At 47.9% G+C, this 21132-nt stretch overlaps 1 protein-coding gene across 1 annotated transcript in view; it reads left to right on the top strand.

Annotated features, from left to right (window-relative positions):
• Positions 1 to 371: 371 nt before the first annotated feature.
• wdr97 (WD repeat domain 97) overlaps positions 372 to 21132 on the top strand; it is a 30783-nt gene continuing 10022 nt past the window's right edge. The window contains exons 1-6 of the mRNA XM_076973286.1: positions 372 to 586; positions 1644 to 1979; positions 4389 to 4699; positions 4931 to 5052; positions 16470 to 17163; positions 17512 to 17660. Of these exons, the coding sequence (XP_076829401.1) occupies positions 482 to 586; positions 1644 to 1979; positions 4389 to 4699; positions 4931 to 5052; positions 16470 to 17163; positions 17512 to 17660 (1717 nt within the window). The 5' untranslated portion in view covers positions 372 to 481. The remainder of the gene's footprint in view (positions 587 to 1643; positions 1980 to 4388; positions 4700 to 4930; positions 5053 to 16469; positions 17164 to 17511; positions 17661 to 21132) is intronic.

Below are 21132 nucleotides of genomic sequence, written 5' to 3'. Positions count from 1 at the left end.
TGATCTAAGTTTTCTGCCTGGCTCATAGCTCTGCAGCATGTCAGATAGATACACTGGTCCTACACCATTAAGAGATTTATAGACCAGTAATAACACCTTGAAGTCTATCCTGTATTGTACTGGTAACCAGTGTAAGAACTTAAGAACAGGGGTGATGTGATCACTTCTTTTACTCCTAGTGACTCTAGCAGCTGCATGTTGAATCAGCTGTAACTGTTTGTCTTTATTGGGAGTCCTGTTAGGAGGTCATTACAGGGAGGTTTACGTCAGAAACTAAAGCGCGAGTTTATCCGGCGCGCGGTTCGTGTTTCGCGCGGCTGCCACGGTAACGGTTGTGTGGTGTTTGGTGTTTAACGCAGACGGACAGAAACACGGAGAGACAAACACAGAGTCACGTCCTTGTTCTGAACGCCCGGCAGGTCTGACTAAATGTGCTGTTATAAGTGATTTTAAATGTGCTGTTATAAGTGATTTTAAAGTGATGGCTAGTGAAACTCTCACTACATTAACCGCGCGCGAGGACGGAGAGCGCGCGCATCGGGCACGCGGCGGATATGTGCGCGGAGACACACAGAGCACGGAGACGGTGAGCGCGAGACTGGGGGGGGGGGGGGGGGGGGGGTAACAGACCGGCCGTGGGGCACTAACACTCCCAGTTCAGCTGTGAGATCCTCAACACCTGTCAGGGGTCTGAACACGCGTAAGCGATTTAACCAGAGACCGTATATATAAGTGGACTAGACAGAGACCATAGGCCTATATATAGACTGGACAGAGACCGTATATATAAGTGGACTGGACAGAGACCGTATATATAAGTGGACTAGACAGAGACCGTATATATAAGTGGACTGGACAGAGACCGTATATATAAGTGGACTGGACAGAGACCGTATATATAAGTAGACTGGACAGAGACCGTATATATAAGTGGACTAGACAGAGACCGTATATATAAGTGGACTAGACAGAGACCGTATATATAAGTGGACTGGACAGAGACCGTATATATAAGTAGACTAGACAGAGACCGTATATATAAGTGGACTAGACAGAGACCGTATATATAAGTGGACCGGACAGAGACCGTATATATAAGTGGACCGGACAGAGACCGTATATATAAGTGGACCGGACAGAGACCGTATATATAAGTGGATCAGACAGAGACCGTATATATAAGTGGACCAGACAGAGACCGTATATATAAGTGGACCGGACAGAGACTGTACATATAAGTGGACTGGACAGAGACCGTATGACCGTATATATAAGTGGACCAGACAGAGACTGTATATATAAGTGGACCGGACAGAGACCGTATCGGGTGTGGCGATAAGGTGATTGACAGTTAATAGCTGCGTTGATTGACATCTAATACCAGGCGCTCAAACGTGAACACCCTCAACATCAAAACTCGATCAAAACTCTCGACAGCAGTATTAAAACCTTTTACCTTTGTTTGTTTTGTAAAACGTCAAAAGTGTATTTATACCACACCTCAATGTCTTGTTCTGCAGTACATAGTTGTAACAGACCATTAGGGTCAAGTTCTTTGCAGTTCTTTCAGTAAGTAGTGTTAGGGTATTGCCCTGTTCAGACAAGTTTAGGGTATTGAATTGCCCTGTGAACCCCTGTGCCAGGAATGGTGCTCTGGCCCCAGCGTCCTGACCCACAGACTCCAGCATGTCACCCACATCCCCTGGGAGGACGAGGTGAGTCACGTGACCTGTGGCGAGGGTTCACGTGGCTTCGTGAGCCTCCACCGCAGCGGACGCGTGAGATTCTACGAGCCCGACGGGCGCCTGAAGGACCCGGACGTCCAGCCGTCCCTGCCGGTGGCGTACGAGGGCCTGACCTCCACCCAGCTGCCTGGGAGACTGGTGGGCTGGGGCCCAGGGGCAGCGCTCACACTCCTGGACCTGCAGCTGAAACCAGTGACCCAAGCGCGGGAGCCCCTGGACATCAGGGTGTGCCAGGTAGACTTGAATAAGAGCTTCCAAATCATCATACAGCACTGCCCTTAGCTATCACCGAACCATCAGGGTCATGACTGAACCACCAGGGTCATGATTGAACCATCAGGGTCATGACTGAACCATCAGGGTCATGACTGAACCACCAGGGTCATGATTGAACCATCAGGGTCATGACTGAACCATCAGGGTCATGACTGAACCATCAGGGTCATGACTGAACCATCAGGGTCATGATTGAACCATCAGGGTCATGACTGAACCATCAGGGTCATGACTGAACCATCAGGGTCATGACTGAACCACCAGGGTCATGATTGAACCATCAGGGTCATGACTGAACCATCAGGGTCATGATTGAACCACCAGGGTCATGACTGAACCATCAGGGTCATGATTGAACCACCAGGGTCATGACTGAACCATCAGGTTGATGACTGAATCACAGAGGTGGGTATTCCAGGTTCAGAAAGTAAAAGTCCTCATCAAGATTTTGATCAGGCTTCCTTGATTGTGTTGATTCCACTAATTTTACCTGGCTGGCACTAATTAGAAAATCCAGCAAGCTTGAGTAAAATCCTGGGAAGGAGTTTTACTTTATGAACCTGGAATGTTCACTTCTGCTGAATCATAAGGGTCATCAAGTGTGATTTAACACTAATAGTGTATTATAATGAGTAACCAGGCAAATCAGTGCAGCAAAGCAAAGTGCAATTCCATCACCCTCTCTCTCTCTCTCTCTCTCTCTCTCTCTCTCTCTCTCTCTCATCACCCTCTCTCTGTCTCTCTCTCTCTCTCTCTCTCTTCTCTCTCTCTCCCATCACCCTCTCTCTCTCTCTCTCCCCCTCTCCATCATCCTCCCTCTCTCTCTCTCTCTCTCTCTCTCTCTCTCTCCATCATCCTCTCTCTCTGTCTCTCCCTCTCCCCCTCTTTCTCTCCCCATCACCCTCTCCCTCTCTCAATTTTTTCAATTCAATATAGCTTTATTAGCATGACTGTATAAGGTACAGTGTTGCCAAAGCATTAAAAACAATGATAACAATGACAATAATATTGACAAATAACAATAACAACAACAACAACAATAATAATAATAATATATGATAACATTTAGGGAAAGTTATCATTATAATTATTTACATTCTAAAGCTGAAGGGGGGGGGGGGTAGTTTCCCACTGTCTCTCAGGCTGTGACATGTACTTACATATTTAGCAGCGAGGGGGCGCTGTGTCCCCCTCCTAGAATGATTTTTAGTTGTTCAGTTTGTGTTAGTGTTTGGAAGTTTGGGATGATCTTTATGAATTTGTGTGTGTAAATTTCAAGGGTTGGTCTGAATTTTTCACATTGCAGGAGAAAGTGCATCTCTGTCTGGACCACACCTGTCGTACAGTGACCACACAGCCTCTGCTCTCTGGACAGCCAGGACTGTTTATACCTGCCTCTCTCTACGGCCAGGCTGTGGTCACTGAGTCTGTACTTGGTCAGGATCTGTCTCTGCTTTGTATCTCTGACAGTCAGGAGATACTCTTCCAATTCATACTCTGTTTTTAGGGCCCGATAGCATTCAAGTTTGTTTTGAGTCCGAATCTCTTTCCCCAATGTTCCAGATAATCCCTTTGACTGTGTTTGATGATGTAGTTAATGTTTAGTTTTGAGGTTAAAGCAGTGCTGGAACGAGGCTGCTGTCTGTTACTATCTGTTAGAGGGTTAATAAGCCTCAGGACCAGCTGACTGAGGGGGGCTCTTCTCTGGGTTCAGTTCTTGGGTCTGTAACGTCTTAAAATGTAGCGTATCACTGGGACTCGTTTTCAGGTGCATCCAGAAATTTAGAGCTCATTTTTGGATATTGATGAACAACGGGAATCGGCCTAATTCTGCCCTGCATGCATTGGTCTCTCTCTCTCTCTCCCCATCACCCTCTCCCTCTCTCTCTCTCTCTCCCTCCCTCTCTCCCCATCACCCTCTCTCTCTCAATTCGATTCAAGGTGCTTTATTGGCATGACAAATATTGCTTCATTTGTATTGCCAAAGCCTGAACACTTACAATACTAGTAACACTGAACACTTACAATACTAGTAACACTATATAAAAGTTGGACTCACAACTTTAAACACTGCAAAATTGTTAAGGAGTAAACAACAGGTAAAAATAAATATATACATACACATAAATACATTTCCCTAATTAAATAACAAAATCAGAAGTCAAATAATACACGCATAAGGGGGTAAGAAGGGGAACCACGTATATTTACATACATCTGTCCCTCTCTCTCTCTCTCTCTCTCTCTCTCTCCCATCTCCCTCTCTCTCTCTCTCTCTCTCTCTCTCTCTCCCATCTCCCTCTCTCTCTCTCTCTCTCTCTCTCTCTCTCTCTCTCTCTCTCTCTCTCTCTCTCTCCCTGTCTCTAGGTTGTAGACGGCTCTGTGGAAGTAGTCACAGCGGGGGCTGGGAACGTGTGTGTGTGGTGTCTGCATCACATGGTGTGTCGCGTACGTGTGGTGGAGGGATGGGGGTTGAACACTGTGTTCACGTTGGTAGCGATGGTGCCATCCCGCACAGGCCCCACCCACACCCCACATAGGCCCCACCCCCACCTCACACAGGCCCCACCCACACCTCACACAGGCCTCCAGGTCCTGGCAGCAGGCAGGAGGTCCATCACACTAGTGGACCTGGCACAGGGCCATGTGCTGGTGCACAAGAGGAAACTCCATCTGAGGTGTGTGTGTGTGTGTGTGTGTGTGTGTGTGTGTGTGTGTGTGTGTGTGTGTTTGTGTGTGTGCGTCTGGGTGTGTGTGTGCGCAGTTTCTCTCAATATTAGGAAATAGTTAACTAACAGATTTGGATACAGGATCCCACTAATCAAACACACATTTATGGTTTTAATAAAACTGATGGTTGATTCTGACAGCAGGCAGGATTCACTGTTGCTGCTTCTTTGTGTCAGCAGGGATATCACAGGGTTGGTGTACTGCCCCCTACAGGAGGCTGTAGTCACTGCATCTAGAGACATGACCATCAGAGTGTGGGGGCTGGACTGGGAGTTACGCGTGGTGTTTACGGCTCACACTGGTGTGACAGTCTATCAGCGTACACAGCACTAACACCATCATTAACATTCACCACCACCACTAACACCACCACTAACACCACCACCATTAACATTCACCACCACCACTAACATTTACCACCACCACTAACACCACTACTAACACCATCAATAACATTCACCACCACCACTAACACCACCACTATCACCATCAATAACATTCACCAACACCACTAACATTTACCACCACCATTAACACCACTACTAACACCACCACCATTAACAATCACCACCACCACTAACACCACCATTAACATTCACCAACACCACTACTAACATTCACCACCACAACTAACACCACTACTAACATTCACCACAACCACTAAAGCTAGAGATATACTTGCTGTTAACTACGCGTTCGTGTACGCATCATGGCTGCTTCGCGTATCCTGCGTCGGTTTGTCGCGTAGGTCTTGCACGTCCTCCAAAAGTTAATGCGACGCGTACGCGAGGTGCAATACACACAAAACCGCTAGGGGCAGTGTAGCCGCTAACCAGCATCAAAATGGACACAACGATATCCAACAACACAAACTCACCATTCTCACAACGTCTTTGATTTAACGGCCTTACAAACCACCTACGAAGGGATCGCTGTCGTCGTTTTTTCTGCCGTGACCGTAAAATTACCCAAAGGCTAATCTCCTCGAGTGTTGACATGTTTGCATCGTTAAAATACCGAAGCCCTTTCTACGTTCTGCCCTCTAGTGGACGCCTCCAGTTTCACGCGTTGCACATAGGCTAGTATGTTCTCAGTAACATTCACAACGCAGCCGGTTGTGTACGCGAACGCATGGGCAAACAGCAAGTATGTTTCTAGCCTAACACTACCACTGACATTCACCACCACCACCACCCACATTCACCACCACTAACATTCACCACCACCCACATTCACCACCACCCACATTCACCACCACCAACATTCACCACCACCCACATTCACCACCACCCACATTCACCACCACCCACATTCACCACCACTAACATTTACCACCACCCACATTCACCACCACCCACATTCACCACCACCCACATTCACCACCACTAACATTCACCACCACCCACATTCACCACCACCCACATTCACCACCACCCACATTCACCACCACTAACATTCACCACCACCCACATTCACCACCACTAACATTCACCACCACCCACATTCACCACCACTAACATTTACCACCACCCACATTCACCACCACCCACATTTACCACCACCCACATTCACCACCACTAACATTCACCACCACCCACATTCACCACCACTAACATTTACCACCACCCACATTCACCACCACCCACATTTACCACCACCCACATTCACCACCACCAACATTCACCACCACCAACATTCACCACCACCTCACCACCACTAACATTCACCCCCACCCACCATTCACCACCCAACCATTTACCCACCACCTCACCAATCCCACCCCACTGACCCACCCCCCATCACCACCACCCCCCATTCACCACCACCCCAACATGCACCCCCACCCACATTCACCAACAATCACCCACATTCACACCACCCAACATCACACACCACCCACATTCACCACCACGAACATTCACCACCACCCACATTCACCACCACTACATTCACCACCACCCACATTCACCACCACTAACATTTCACCACCACCCACATTCACCACCACTAACATCACCACCACAACATTCCACCACCACCCACATTCACCACCACTAACATTCACCACCACCCACATTCACCACCACTAACATTTACCACCACCCACATTCACCACCACCCACATTCACCACCACTAACTTCACCACCACTAACATTCACCACCACCCACATTCACCATCACCCACATTCACCACCACTAACATTCACCACCACCCACATTCACCACCACTACATTACCACCACCACATTCACCACCACCACACCCACATTTACCACCACCCACATTCACCACCACCCACATTCACCACCACTAACATTCACCACCACTAACATTTACCACCACCCACATTCACCACCACCCACATTTACCACCACCCCACATTCACCACCACCAACATTCACCACCACCCACATTCACCACCACTAACATTCACCACAACCCCCACATTCACCACCACCAACATTCACCACCACCCACATTCACCACACTAACATTTCACCACCACTACATTCACCACCACCCACATCACCACCACTAACATTTACCACCACCCACATTCACCACCACCCACATTTACCACCACCCACATTCACCACCACGAACATTCACCACCACCCACATTCACCACCACTAACATTTACCACCACCCACATTCACCACCACCCACATTCACCACCACTAACATTCACCACCACCCACATTCACCACCACTAACATTTACCACCACCCACATTCACCACCACCCACATCACCACCACCCACATTTACCACCACCCACATTCACCACCACCCACATTACCACCACCCACATTTACCACCACCCACATTTACCACCACCCACATTCACCACCACTAACATTCACCACCACCCACATTCACCACCACCACATGCACCACCACCCACATTCACCACCACTAACAGTTACTACCACCCCCACATTCACCACCACCCACATTCACCACCACTAACATTCACCACACCCACATTCACCACCACTACCATCTACCACCACCCACATTCACCACCACTAACATTCACCACCACCCACATTCACCACCACTAACATTCACCACCACCCACATTCACCACCACTAACATTCACCACCACCCACTTCACCACCACTAACATCACCACCCCACATTCACCACCCCCACATTCACCACCACTAACATTCACCACCCACATTCACCACCACCCACATTCACCACCACTACATTCACCACCACTAACATTCACCACCACCCACATTCACCACCACTACATTTACCACCACCACATTCACCCACTAACTTCACCACCACTAACATTACCACCACCACCCACATTCACCACCACTAACTTCACCACCACCCACATTCACCACACTAACATTTACCACCACCCACATTCACCACCACCCACATTCACCACCACTACATTCACCACCACTAACATTCACCACCACCCACATTCACCATCACCCACATTCACCACCACTAACATTCACCACCACCCACATTCACCACCCACTAACATTTACCACCACCCACATTCACCACCACCCACTATTCACCACCACCAACATTCACCACCACTAACATTCACCACCACCCACATTCACCACACACATACCACCACCACATTCACCACCACCCACATTTCCACCACCACATTCACCACCACTAACATTCACCACCACCCACATTCCCACCTAACATTTCCACCACCCACATTCACCACCACCCACATTTACCACCACCCACATTCACCACCACCAACATTCACCACCACCACATTCACCACCACCCACATTCACCACCACCCACATTCACCACCACTACATTCACCACCACCCACATTCACCACCACTAACATTTACCACCACCCACATTCACCACCACCCACATTCACCACCACCCACATTCAACACCACCCACATTCACCCACCACCCACATTCACCACCACTAACATTCACCACCACCCACATTCACCACCACTAACATTCACCACCACCCACATTCACCACCACTAACATTACCACCACCCACATTCACCACCACTAACATTCACCACCACTATCATGTACCACCACCCCACATTCACCACCACTAACATTCTTCACCACCACTAACATTTACCACCACCCACATTCACCACCACCCACATTCACCACCACTAACATTCACCACCACTAACATTCACCACCACCCACATTCACCATCACCCACATTCACCACCACTAACATTCACCACCACCCACATTCACCACCACTAACATTTACCACCACCCACATTCACCACCACCCACATTTACCACCACCCACATTCACCACCACCCACATTCACCACCACTAACATTCACCACCACTAACATTTACCACCACCCACATTCACCACCACCCACATTTACCACCACCCACATTCACCACCACCCACATTCACCACCACCAACATTCACCACCACCCACATTCACCACCACTAACATTCACCACCACCCACATTCACCACCACCAACATTCACCACCACCCACATTCACCACCACTAACATTCACCACCACTAACATTCACCACCACCCACATTCACCACCACTAACATTTACCACCACCCACATTCACCACCACCCACATTTACCACCACCCACATTCACCACCACTAACATTCACCACCACCCACATTCACCACCACTAACATTTACCACCACCCACATTCACCACCACCCACATTCACCACCACTAACATTCACCACCACCCACATTCACCACCACTAACATTTACCACCACCCACATTCACCACCACCCACATTCACCACCACCCACATTTACCACCACCCACATTCACCACCACCCACATTTACCACCACCCACATTTACCACCACCCACATTTACCACCACCCACATTCACCACCACTAACATTCACCACCACCCACATTCACCACCACCAACATTCACCACCACCCACATTCACCACCACTAACATTTACTACCACCCACATTCACCACCACCCACATTCACCACCACTAACATTCACCACTACCCACATTCACCACCACTAACATTTACCACCACCCACATTCACCACCACTAACATTCACCACCACCCACATTCACCACCACTAACATTCACCACCACCCACATTCACCACCACTAACATTCACCACCACCCACATTCACCACCACTAACATTCACCACCACCCACATTCACCACCACCCACATTCACCACCACTAACATTCACCACCCACATTCACCACCACCCACATTCACCACCACTAACATTCACCACCACTAACATTCACCACCACCCACATTCACCACCACTAACATTTACCACCACCCACATTCACCACCACTAACATTCACCACCACTAACATTTACCACCACCACCCACATTCACCACCACTAACATTCACCACCACCCACATTCACCACCACTAACATTTACCACCACCCACATTCACCACCACCCACATTCACCACCACTAACATTCACCACCACTAACATTCACCACCACCCACATTCACCATCACCCACATTCACCACCACTAACATTCACCACCACCCACATTCACCACCACTAACATTTACCACCACCCACATTCACCACCACCCACATTTACCACCACCCACATTCACCACCACCCACATTCACCACCACTAACATTCACCACCACTAACATTTACCACCACCCACATTCACCACCACCCACATTTACCACCACCCACATTCACCACCACCCACATTCACCACCACCATTCACCACCACCCACATTCACCACCACTAACATTCACCACCACCCACATTCACCACCACCAACATTCACCACCACCCACATTCACCACCACTAACATTCACCACCACTAACATTCACCACCACCCACATTCACCACCACTAACATTTACCACCACCCACATTCACCACCACCCACATTTACCACCACCCACATTCACCACCACTAACATTCACCACCACTAACATTCACCACCACCCACATTCACCACCACTAACATTTACCACCACCCACATTCACCACCACCCACATTCACCACCACTAACATTCACCACCACCCACATTCACCACCACTAACATTTACCACCACCCACATTCACCACCACCCACATTCACCACCACCCACATTTACCACCACCCACATTCACCACCACCCACATTTACCACCACCCACATTTACCACCACCCACATTCACCACCACCCACATTCACCACCACCCACATTCACCACCACCCACATTCACCACCACCAACATTCACCACCACCCACATTCACCACCACTAACATTTACTACCACCCACATTCACCACCACCCACATTCACCACCACTAACATTCACCACTACCCACATTCACCACCACTAACATTTACCACCACCCACATTCACCACCACCCACATTCACCACCACTAACATTCACCACCACCCACATTCACCACCACTAACATTCACCACCACCCACATTCACCACCACTAACATTCACCACCACCCACATTCACCACCACTAACATTCACCACCACCCACATTCACCACCACCCACATTCACCACCACTAACATTCACCACCACTAACATTCACCACCACCCACATTCACCACCACTAACATTTACCACCACCCACATTCACCACCACTAACATTCACCACCACCCACATTCACCACCACTAACATTTACCACCACCCACATTCACCATCACCCACATTCACCACCGCTAACATTCACCACCACCCACATTCACCACCACTAACATTTACCACCACCCACATTCACCACCACCCACATTTACCACCACCCACATTCACCACCACCCACATTCACCACCACCCACATTCACCACCACCCACATTCACCACCACCCACATTTACCACCACCCACATTCACCACCACCCACATTCACCACCACCAACATTCACCACCACCCACATTCACCACCACTAACATTCACCACCACCCACATTCACCACCACCCACATTCACCACCACCAACATTCACCACCACCCACATTCACCACCACTAACATTCACCACCACTAACATTCACCACCACCCACATTCACCACCACTAACATTTACCACCACCCACATTCACCACCACCCACATTTACCACCACCCACATTCACCACCACTAACATTCACCACCACCCACATTCACCACCACTAACATTTACCACCACCCACATTCACCACCACCCACATTTACCACCACCCACATTCACCACCACCCACATTCACCACCACTAACATTCACCACCACCCACATTCACCACCACTAACATTTACCACCACCCACATTCACCACCACTAACATTCACCACCACTAACATTTACCACCACCCACATTCACCACCACCCACATTTACCACCACCCACATTCACCACCACCCACATTCACCACCACTAACATTCACCACCACCCACATTCACCACCACTAACATTTACCACCACTAACATTCACCACCACCCACATTCACCACCACCCACATTCACCACCACCCACATTCACCACCACTAACATTCACCACCACCCACATTCACCACCACCCACATTCACCACCACCCACATTCACCACCACCAACATTCACCACCACCCACATTCACCACCACTAACATTCACCACCACTAACATTCACCACCACCCACATTCACCACCACTAACATTTACCACCACCCACATTCACCACCACCCACATTTACCACCACCCACATTCACCACCACTAACATTCACCACCACTAACATTCACCACCACCCACATTCACCACCACTAACATTTACCACCACCCACATTCACCACCACCCACATTTACCACCACCCACATTCACCACCACCCACATTCACCACCACTAACATTCACCACCACCCACATTCACCACCACTAACATTTACCACCACCCACATTCACCACCACTAACATTCACCACCACTAACATTTACCACCACCCACATTCACCACCACCCACATTTACCACCACCCACATTCACCACCACCCACATTCACCACCACTAACATTCACCACCACCCACATTCACCACCACTAACATTTACCACCACTAACATTCACCACCACCCACATTCACCACCACCCACATTCACCACCACCCACATTCACCACCACTAACATTCACCACCACCCACATTCACCACCACCCACATTCACCACCACTAACATTCACCACCACTAACATTCACCACCACCCACATTCACCACCACCCACATTCACCACCACCAACATTCACCACCACCCACATTCACCACCACTAACATTCACCACCACTAACATTCACCACCACCCACATTCACCACCACTAACATTTACCACCACCCACATTCACCACCACCCACATTTACCACCACCCACATTCACCACCACTAACATTCACCACCACTAACATTCACCACCACCCACATTCACCACCACTAACATTTACCACCACCCACATTCACCACCACCCACATTTACCACCACCCACATTCACCACCACCCACATTCACCACCACTAACATTCACCACCACCCACATTCACCACCACTAACATTTACCACCACCCACATTCACCACCACTAACATTCACCACCACTAACATTTACCACCACCCACATTCACCACCACCCACATTTACCACCACCCACATTCACCACCACTAACATTCACCACCACCCACATTCACCACCACTAACATTCACCACCACCCACATTCACCACCACCCACATTCACCACCACCCACATTCACCACCACCCACATTCACCACCACTAACATTCACCACCACCCACATTCACCACCACCCACATTCACCACCACTAACATTCACCACCACTAACATTCACCACCACCCACATTCACCACCACTAACATTCACCACTACCCACATTCACCACCACTAACATTTACCACCACCCACATTCACCACCACCCACATTCACCACCACTAACATTCACCACCACCCACATTCACCACCACTAACATTCACCACCACCCACATTCACCACCACTAACATTCACCACCACCCACATTCACCACCACTAACATTCACCACCACCCACATTCACCACCACCCACATTCACCACCACTAACATTCACCACCACTAACATTCACCACCACCCACATTCACCACCACTAACATTTACCACCACCCACATTCACCACCACTAACATTCACCACCACCCACATTCACCACCACTAACATTTACCACCACCCACATTCACCATCACCCACATTCACCACCGCTAACATTCACCACCACCCACATTCACCACCACTAACATTTACCACCACCCACATTCACCACCACCCACATTTACCACCACCCACATTCACCACCACCCACATTCACCACCACCCACATTCACCACCACCCACATTTACCACCACCCACATTCACCACCACCCACATTCACCACCACCAACATTCACCACCACCCACATTCACCACCACTAACATTCACCACCACCCACATTCACCACCACCCACATTCACCACCACCAACATTCACCACCACCCACATTCACCACCACTAACATTCACCACCACTAACATTCACCACCACCCACATTCACCACCACTAACATTTACCACCACCCACATTCACCACCACCCACATTTACCACCACCCACATTCACCACCACTAACATTCACCACCACTAACATTCACCACCACCCACATTCACCACCACTAACATTTACCACCACCCACATTCACCACCACCCACATTTACCACCACCCACATTCACCACCACCCACATTCACCACCACTAACATTCACCACCACCCACATTCACCACCACTAACATTTACCACCACCCACATTCACCACCACTAACATTCACCACCACTAACATTTACCACCACCCACATTCACCACCACCCACATTTACCACCACCCACATTCACCACCACCCACATTCACCACCACTAACATTCACCACCACCCACATTCACCACCACTAACATTTACCACCACTAACATTCACCACCACCCACATTCACCACCACCCACATTCACCACCACTAACATTCACCACCACCCACATTCACCACCACCCACATTCACCACCACCAACATTCACCACCACCCACATTCACCACCACTAACATTCACCACCACTAACATTCACCACCACCCACATTCACCACCACTAACATTTACCACCACCCACATTCACCACCACCCACATTTACCACCACCCACATTCACCACCACTAACATTCACCACCACTAACATTCACCACCACCCACATTCACCACCACTAACATTTACCACCACCCACATTCACCACCACCCACATTTACCACCACCCACATTCACCACCACCCACATTCACCACCACTAACATTCACCACCACCCACATTCACCACCACTAACATTTACCACCACCCACATTCACCACCACTAACATTCACCACCACTAACATTTACCACCACCCACATTCACCACCACCCACATTTACCACCACCCACATTCACCACCACCCACATTCACCACCACTAACATTCACCACCACCCACATTCACCACCACTAACATTTACCACCACTAACATTCACCACCACCCACATTCACCACCACCCACATTCACCACCACCCACATTCACCACCACCCACATTCACCACCACTAACATTCACCACCACCCACATTCACCACCACCCACATTCACCACCACTAACATTCACCACCACCCACATTCACCACCACCCACATTCACCACCACCCACATTCACCACCACCAACATTCACCACCACCCACATTCACCACCACTAACATTCACCACCACTAACATTCACCACCACCCACATTCACCACCACTAACATTTACCACCACCCACATTCACCACCACCCACATTTACCACCACCCACATTCACCACCACTAACATTCACCACCACTAACATTCACCACCACCCACATTCACCACCACTAACATTTACCACCACCCACATTCACCACCACCCACATTTACCACCACCCACATTCACCACCACCCACATTCACCACCACTAACATTCACCACCACCCACATTCACCACCACTAACATTTACCACCACCCACATTCACCACCACTAACATTCACCACCACTAACATTTACCACCACCCACATTCACCACCACCCACATTTACCACCACCCACATTCACCACCACCCACATTCACCACCACTAACATTCACCACCACCCACATTCACCACCACTAACATTCACCACCACCCACATTCACCACCACCCACATTCACCACCACCCACATTCACCACCACTAACATTCACCACCACCCACATTCACCACCACCCACATTCACCACCACCCACATTCACCACCACTAACATTCACCACCACTAACATTCACCACCACTAACATTCACCACCACTAACATTCACCACCACTAACATTTACCGTAATTTCCTGCCATTGTTCCAGCTGCAGCCCTTGTGTGTGTATATATGTGTGTGTGTGTGTGTGTGTGTGTGTGTGTGTGTGTATACATGTTTGTGCATATGTGTGTGTGTGTGTGTGTGTGTGTGTGTGTCTGTATATGTGTGTGTATGTGTGTGTATATGTGTGTGTGTGTGTATATATATGTACGTGTGTATATGTGTGTGTGTATATACTATATGTATATATATGCGTGTGTGTGCGCGCGTGTGTGTGTGTGTGTGTGTGTGTGTGTGTGTGTGTGTGTGTGTGTGTGTGTTCCAGCTGCTGTCACCTCCCTGCTGCTGTGTCCAGTGTCTGGTCTGCTGGTCTCCTCCTCTCTGGATGGGAGTGTGCGGTGCTGGAGTCTGGTGGGGGGGGACCAGGTGCAGGTGTCTCTGCCCCACGGCAGTGCCCCCCCCCTGGGCCTGGGGGGCCCCAGCACTGCTGCCTGCTTCTTCTCCTTCTCCAGAACTGCGGTGAACTTCTGGACCATCAGTAGCCTCTGCCAGCTCCACTGCAAACTAGGAGGAGACTCTGCACCCATCCGTCAGATCCTGGCCCCGCCCCCTCACCCGCCCTTACCTGATCGCCTGCTGTGTGTCCATGGTGACAGTGATGTCAAACTGATCTCCACAGAGACGGGGTCTGTTCTTACGGCCTTCACAGCCAATCACAGAGTGAGATGTGCCGATTACTGCCTCCCCCAGGAGATTTTACTGGTGCTGACGGAGGAGGGGACAGTGATCAGAGCCAACGCACTGACCAATCCCATGACTCACATAGATGAATGGCAGGGGGAGCAGCAAGGTGATTGGTCAAACAGGAAGAAGCAGGCGGTGCTTGAGCCAGCGTGCTGTATGGCACTGTACAGTAACATATCAGATCCACAGGGGGCGCTAGAGGACTGGAGATCACTGCAGGATCAGCGTGGCTGCAAGAGGGGCAGAGGCAGCCTACAGGACCACGGTGGGAACAGGTGGGCGTGTCGCTGGCGTGAAGGGGCCGGACCTCCTGCAGAAGGATCCAGCAGCCCTCCAGAGGGAGAGTGTTAGTTAAACCCCTAACGCCAATGTTAGGGTCAGAGCCGTGTCTACAGAGACATGATCCAGTGGGAGATGTTAATTACACACACTCTTATTACTGCTGCTATTTGGAAAAAAAATATGGGTAACTGTTGGTGCATTCGATTCAAGCTGTAGCCTCTCTACTGTGTGTGTGTGTGTGTGTGTGTGTGTGTGTGTGTGTGTGTGTGTGTGTATATGCGTGTGTGTGTGTGTGTGTGTGTGTGTGTGTGTGTGTGTGTGTGTGTTTGTGTGTGTGTTAGGTATCTGGTTATCCTGGGTCATCAAGGTGGGTTTCTCAGTGTGATACAGTTGCATTCTGGGATTGTCCAGTACAGAATCTCTGCCCATGACAGTCAGAACATCAGAAGCATACAGGCTTACCCAGACAACGGCTATCTCCTTACAACTGGTACACACACACACACCAGACAATAACTGGTACACACACACAACAGACAACAGCTAGCACGCACAGACACACAAGCTCACACACCAGAGAACAGTCCTTACAATTACAGCTGCTAAGACACTAAACGTGGTCCTTATAGCACAATTTCTGAAACAACTAACCCATGTAGTCTATCTATTGACCTGGTGCGCTAAACAACTAACCCATGTAGTCTATCTATTGACCTGGTGCGCTAAACAACTAACCCATGTAGTCTATCTATTGACCTGGTGCACTAAATCACTAACCCATGTAGTCTATCTATTGACCTGGTGCACTAAATCACTAACCCATGTAGTCTATCTATTGACCTGGTGCGCTAAACCTTAAGCACATTCTCTGCCATTTCTCATTTAGAAATTCTAAAACACACTTTTTGCAAAACTTTAAACACAGTTGTTCACATAAGATACAACATTCAAACCATGTGTTTCTTTTAGAAAATACTGCCACACAACTGCTACACTCACCTACCAAAATGCCATACCCAGTCCTCACATGTTACAACACTTATAGTTAATTTTTATAAATCGTTAGACATCAAAGCCTAATCCATATAAAGAGGCCACAAGTTGTAAATCTTGGTGTGCACATCACTAGAGTTCAATATTGCATAGAGATGATGATGAAGAGTACGAGAATGAGGAAGAGGATGAGCAACCATAATGGATGAGATCAGAGCCACTCTGGTTGACCATGTGGTCAAGCATGCGTTGGGTTTTCTGGAGGCAAAGGGTCCAACCTTATCTGTGCTGCTACACTGTAGCATCATCCAGACAATTCAAAATGAGAATAGATAAGTAGACCTGTCCTCTATACATACTACATCATGTACTAGACTATCCCTCTATACATACTACATCATGTACCAGACTACCCCTCTATACATACTACATCATGTACTAGACTACCCCTCTATACATACTACATCATGTACTAGACTACCCCTCTATACATACTACATCATGTACTAGACTACCCCTCTATACATACTACATCATGTACTAGACTACCCCTCTATACATACTACATCATGTACCAGACTACCCCTCTATACATACTACATCATGTACTAGACTACCCCTCTATACATACTACATCATGTACTAGACTACCCCTCTATACATACTACATCATGTACCAGACTACCCCTCTATACATACTACATCATGTACCAGACTACCCCTCTATACATACTACATCATGTACCAGACTACCCCTCTATACATACTACATCATGTACTAGACTACCCCTCTATACATACTACATCATGTACCAGACTACCCCTCTATACATACTACATCATGTACTAGACTACCGCTCTATACATACTACATCATGTACTAGACTACCCCTCTATACATACTACATCATGTACTAGACTACCCCTCTATACATACTACATCATGTACTAGACTACCCCTCTATACATACTACATCATGTACTAGACTACCCCTCTATATATACACTACATCATGTACTACACTACCCCTCTATACACACTACATCATGTACTAGACTACCCCTCTATACACACTACATCATGTACTAGACTACCCCTTTATACATACTACATCATGTACTAGACTACCCCTCTATACACACTACATCATGTACTAGACTACCCCTCTATACATACTACATCATGTACTAGACTACCCCTCTATACATACTACATCATGTACTAGACTACCCCTCTATACATACTACATCATGTACTAGACTACCCTCTATACACACTACATCATGTACTAGACTACCCCTCTATACATACTACATCATGTACTAGACTACCCCTCTATACATACTACATCATGTACCAGGCTACCCCTCTATACATACTACATCATGTACTAGACTACCCCTCTATACATACTACATGTACTAGACTTCCCCTCTATACATACTACATCATGTACCAGACTACCCCTCTATACATACTACATCATGTACTAGACTTCCCCTCTATACATACTACACATGTACTAGACTACCCCTCTATACATACTACATCATGTACTAGACTACCCCTCTATACATACTACATCATGTACTAGACTACCCCTCTATACATACTACATCATGTACTAGACTACCCCTCTATACATACCACATCATGTACTAGACTACCCCTCTATACATACTACACATGTACTAGACTACCCCTCTATACATACTACATCATGTACTAGACTACCCCTCTATACATACCACATCATGTACTAGACTACCCCTCTATACATACTACATCATGTACTAGACTACCCCTCTATACATACTACATCATGTACTAGACTACCCCTCTATATATACTACATCATGTACTAGACTACCCCTCTATACATACTACATCATGTACTAGACTACCCCTCTATACATACCACATCATGTACTAGACTACCCCTCTATACACACTACATCATGTACTAGACTACCCCTCTATACACACTACATCATGTACTAGACTACCCCTCTATACACACTACATCATGTACTAGACTACCCCTCTATACACGCTACATCATGTACTAGACTACCCCTCTATACACACTACATCATGTACTAGACTACCCCTCTATACATACTACATCATGTACTAGACTACCCCTTTATACATACTACATCATGTACTAGACTACCCCTCTATACATACTACATCATGTACTAGACTACCCCTCTATACATACTACATCATGTACTAGACTACCCCTCTATACATACTACATCATGTACTAGACTACCCCTCTATATATACACTACATCATGTACTACACTACCCCTCTATACACACTACATCATGTACTAGACTACCCCTCTATACACACTACATCATGTACTAGACTACCCCTCTATACATACTACATCATGTACTAGACTACCCCTCTATACATACTACATCATGTACTAGACTACCCCTCTATACATACTACATCATGTACTAGACTACCCCTCTATATATACACTACATCATGTACTACACTACCCCTCTATACACACTACATCATGTACTAGACTACCCCTCTATACACACTACATCATGTACTAGACTACCCCTTTATACATACTACATCATGTACTAGACTACCCCTCTATACACACTACATCATGTACTAGACTACCCCTCTATACATACTACATCATGTACTAGACTACCCCTCTATACATACTACATCATGTACCAGGCTACCCCTCTATACATACTACATCATGTACTAGACTACCCCTCTATACATACTACATGTACTAGACTTCCCCTCTATACATACTACATCATGTACCAAACTACCCCTCTATACATACTACATCATGTACTAGACTTCCCCTCTATACATACTACACATGTACTAGACTACCCCTCTATACATACTACATCATGTACTAGACTACCCCTCTATACATACTACATCATGTACTAGACTACCCCTCTATAC

This window comes from Brachyhypopomus gauderio, chromosome 14 (genome assembly GCF_052324685.1).
Source record: "Brachyhypopomus gauderio isolate BG-103 chromosome 14, BGAUD_0.2, whole genome shotgun sequence".
Classification (NCBI taxonomy): domain Eukaryota; kingdom Metazoa; phylum Chordata; class Actinopteri; order Gymnotiformes; family Hypopomidae; genus Brachyhypopomus; species Brachyhypopomus gauderio.
The sequence above is the reverse complement of the archived record's forward strand: the minus strand, read 5'-3'. Positions and strand labels throughout refer to the sequence as shown.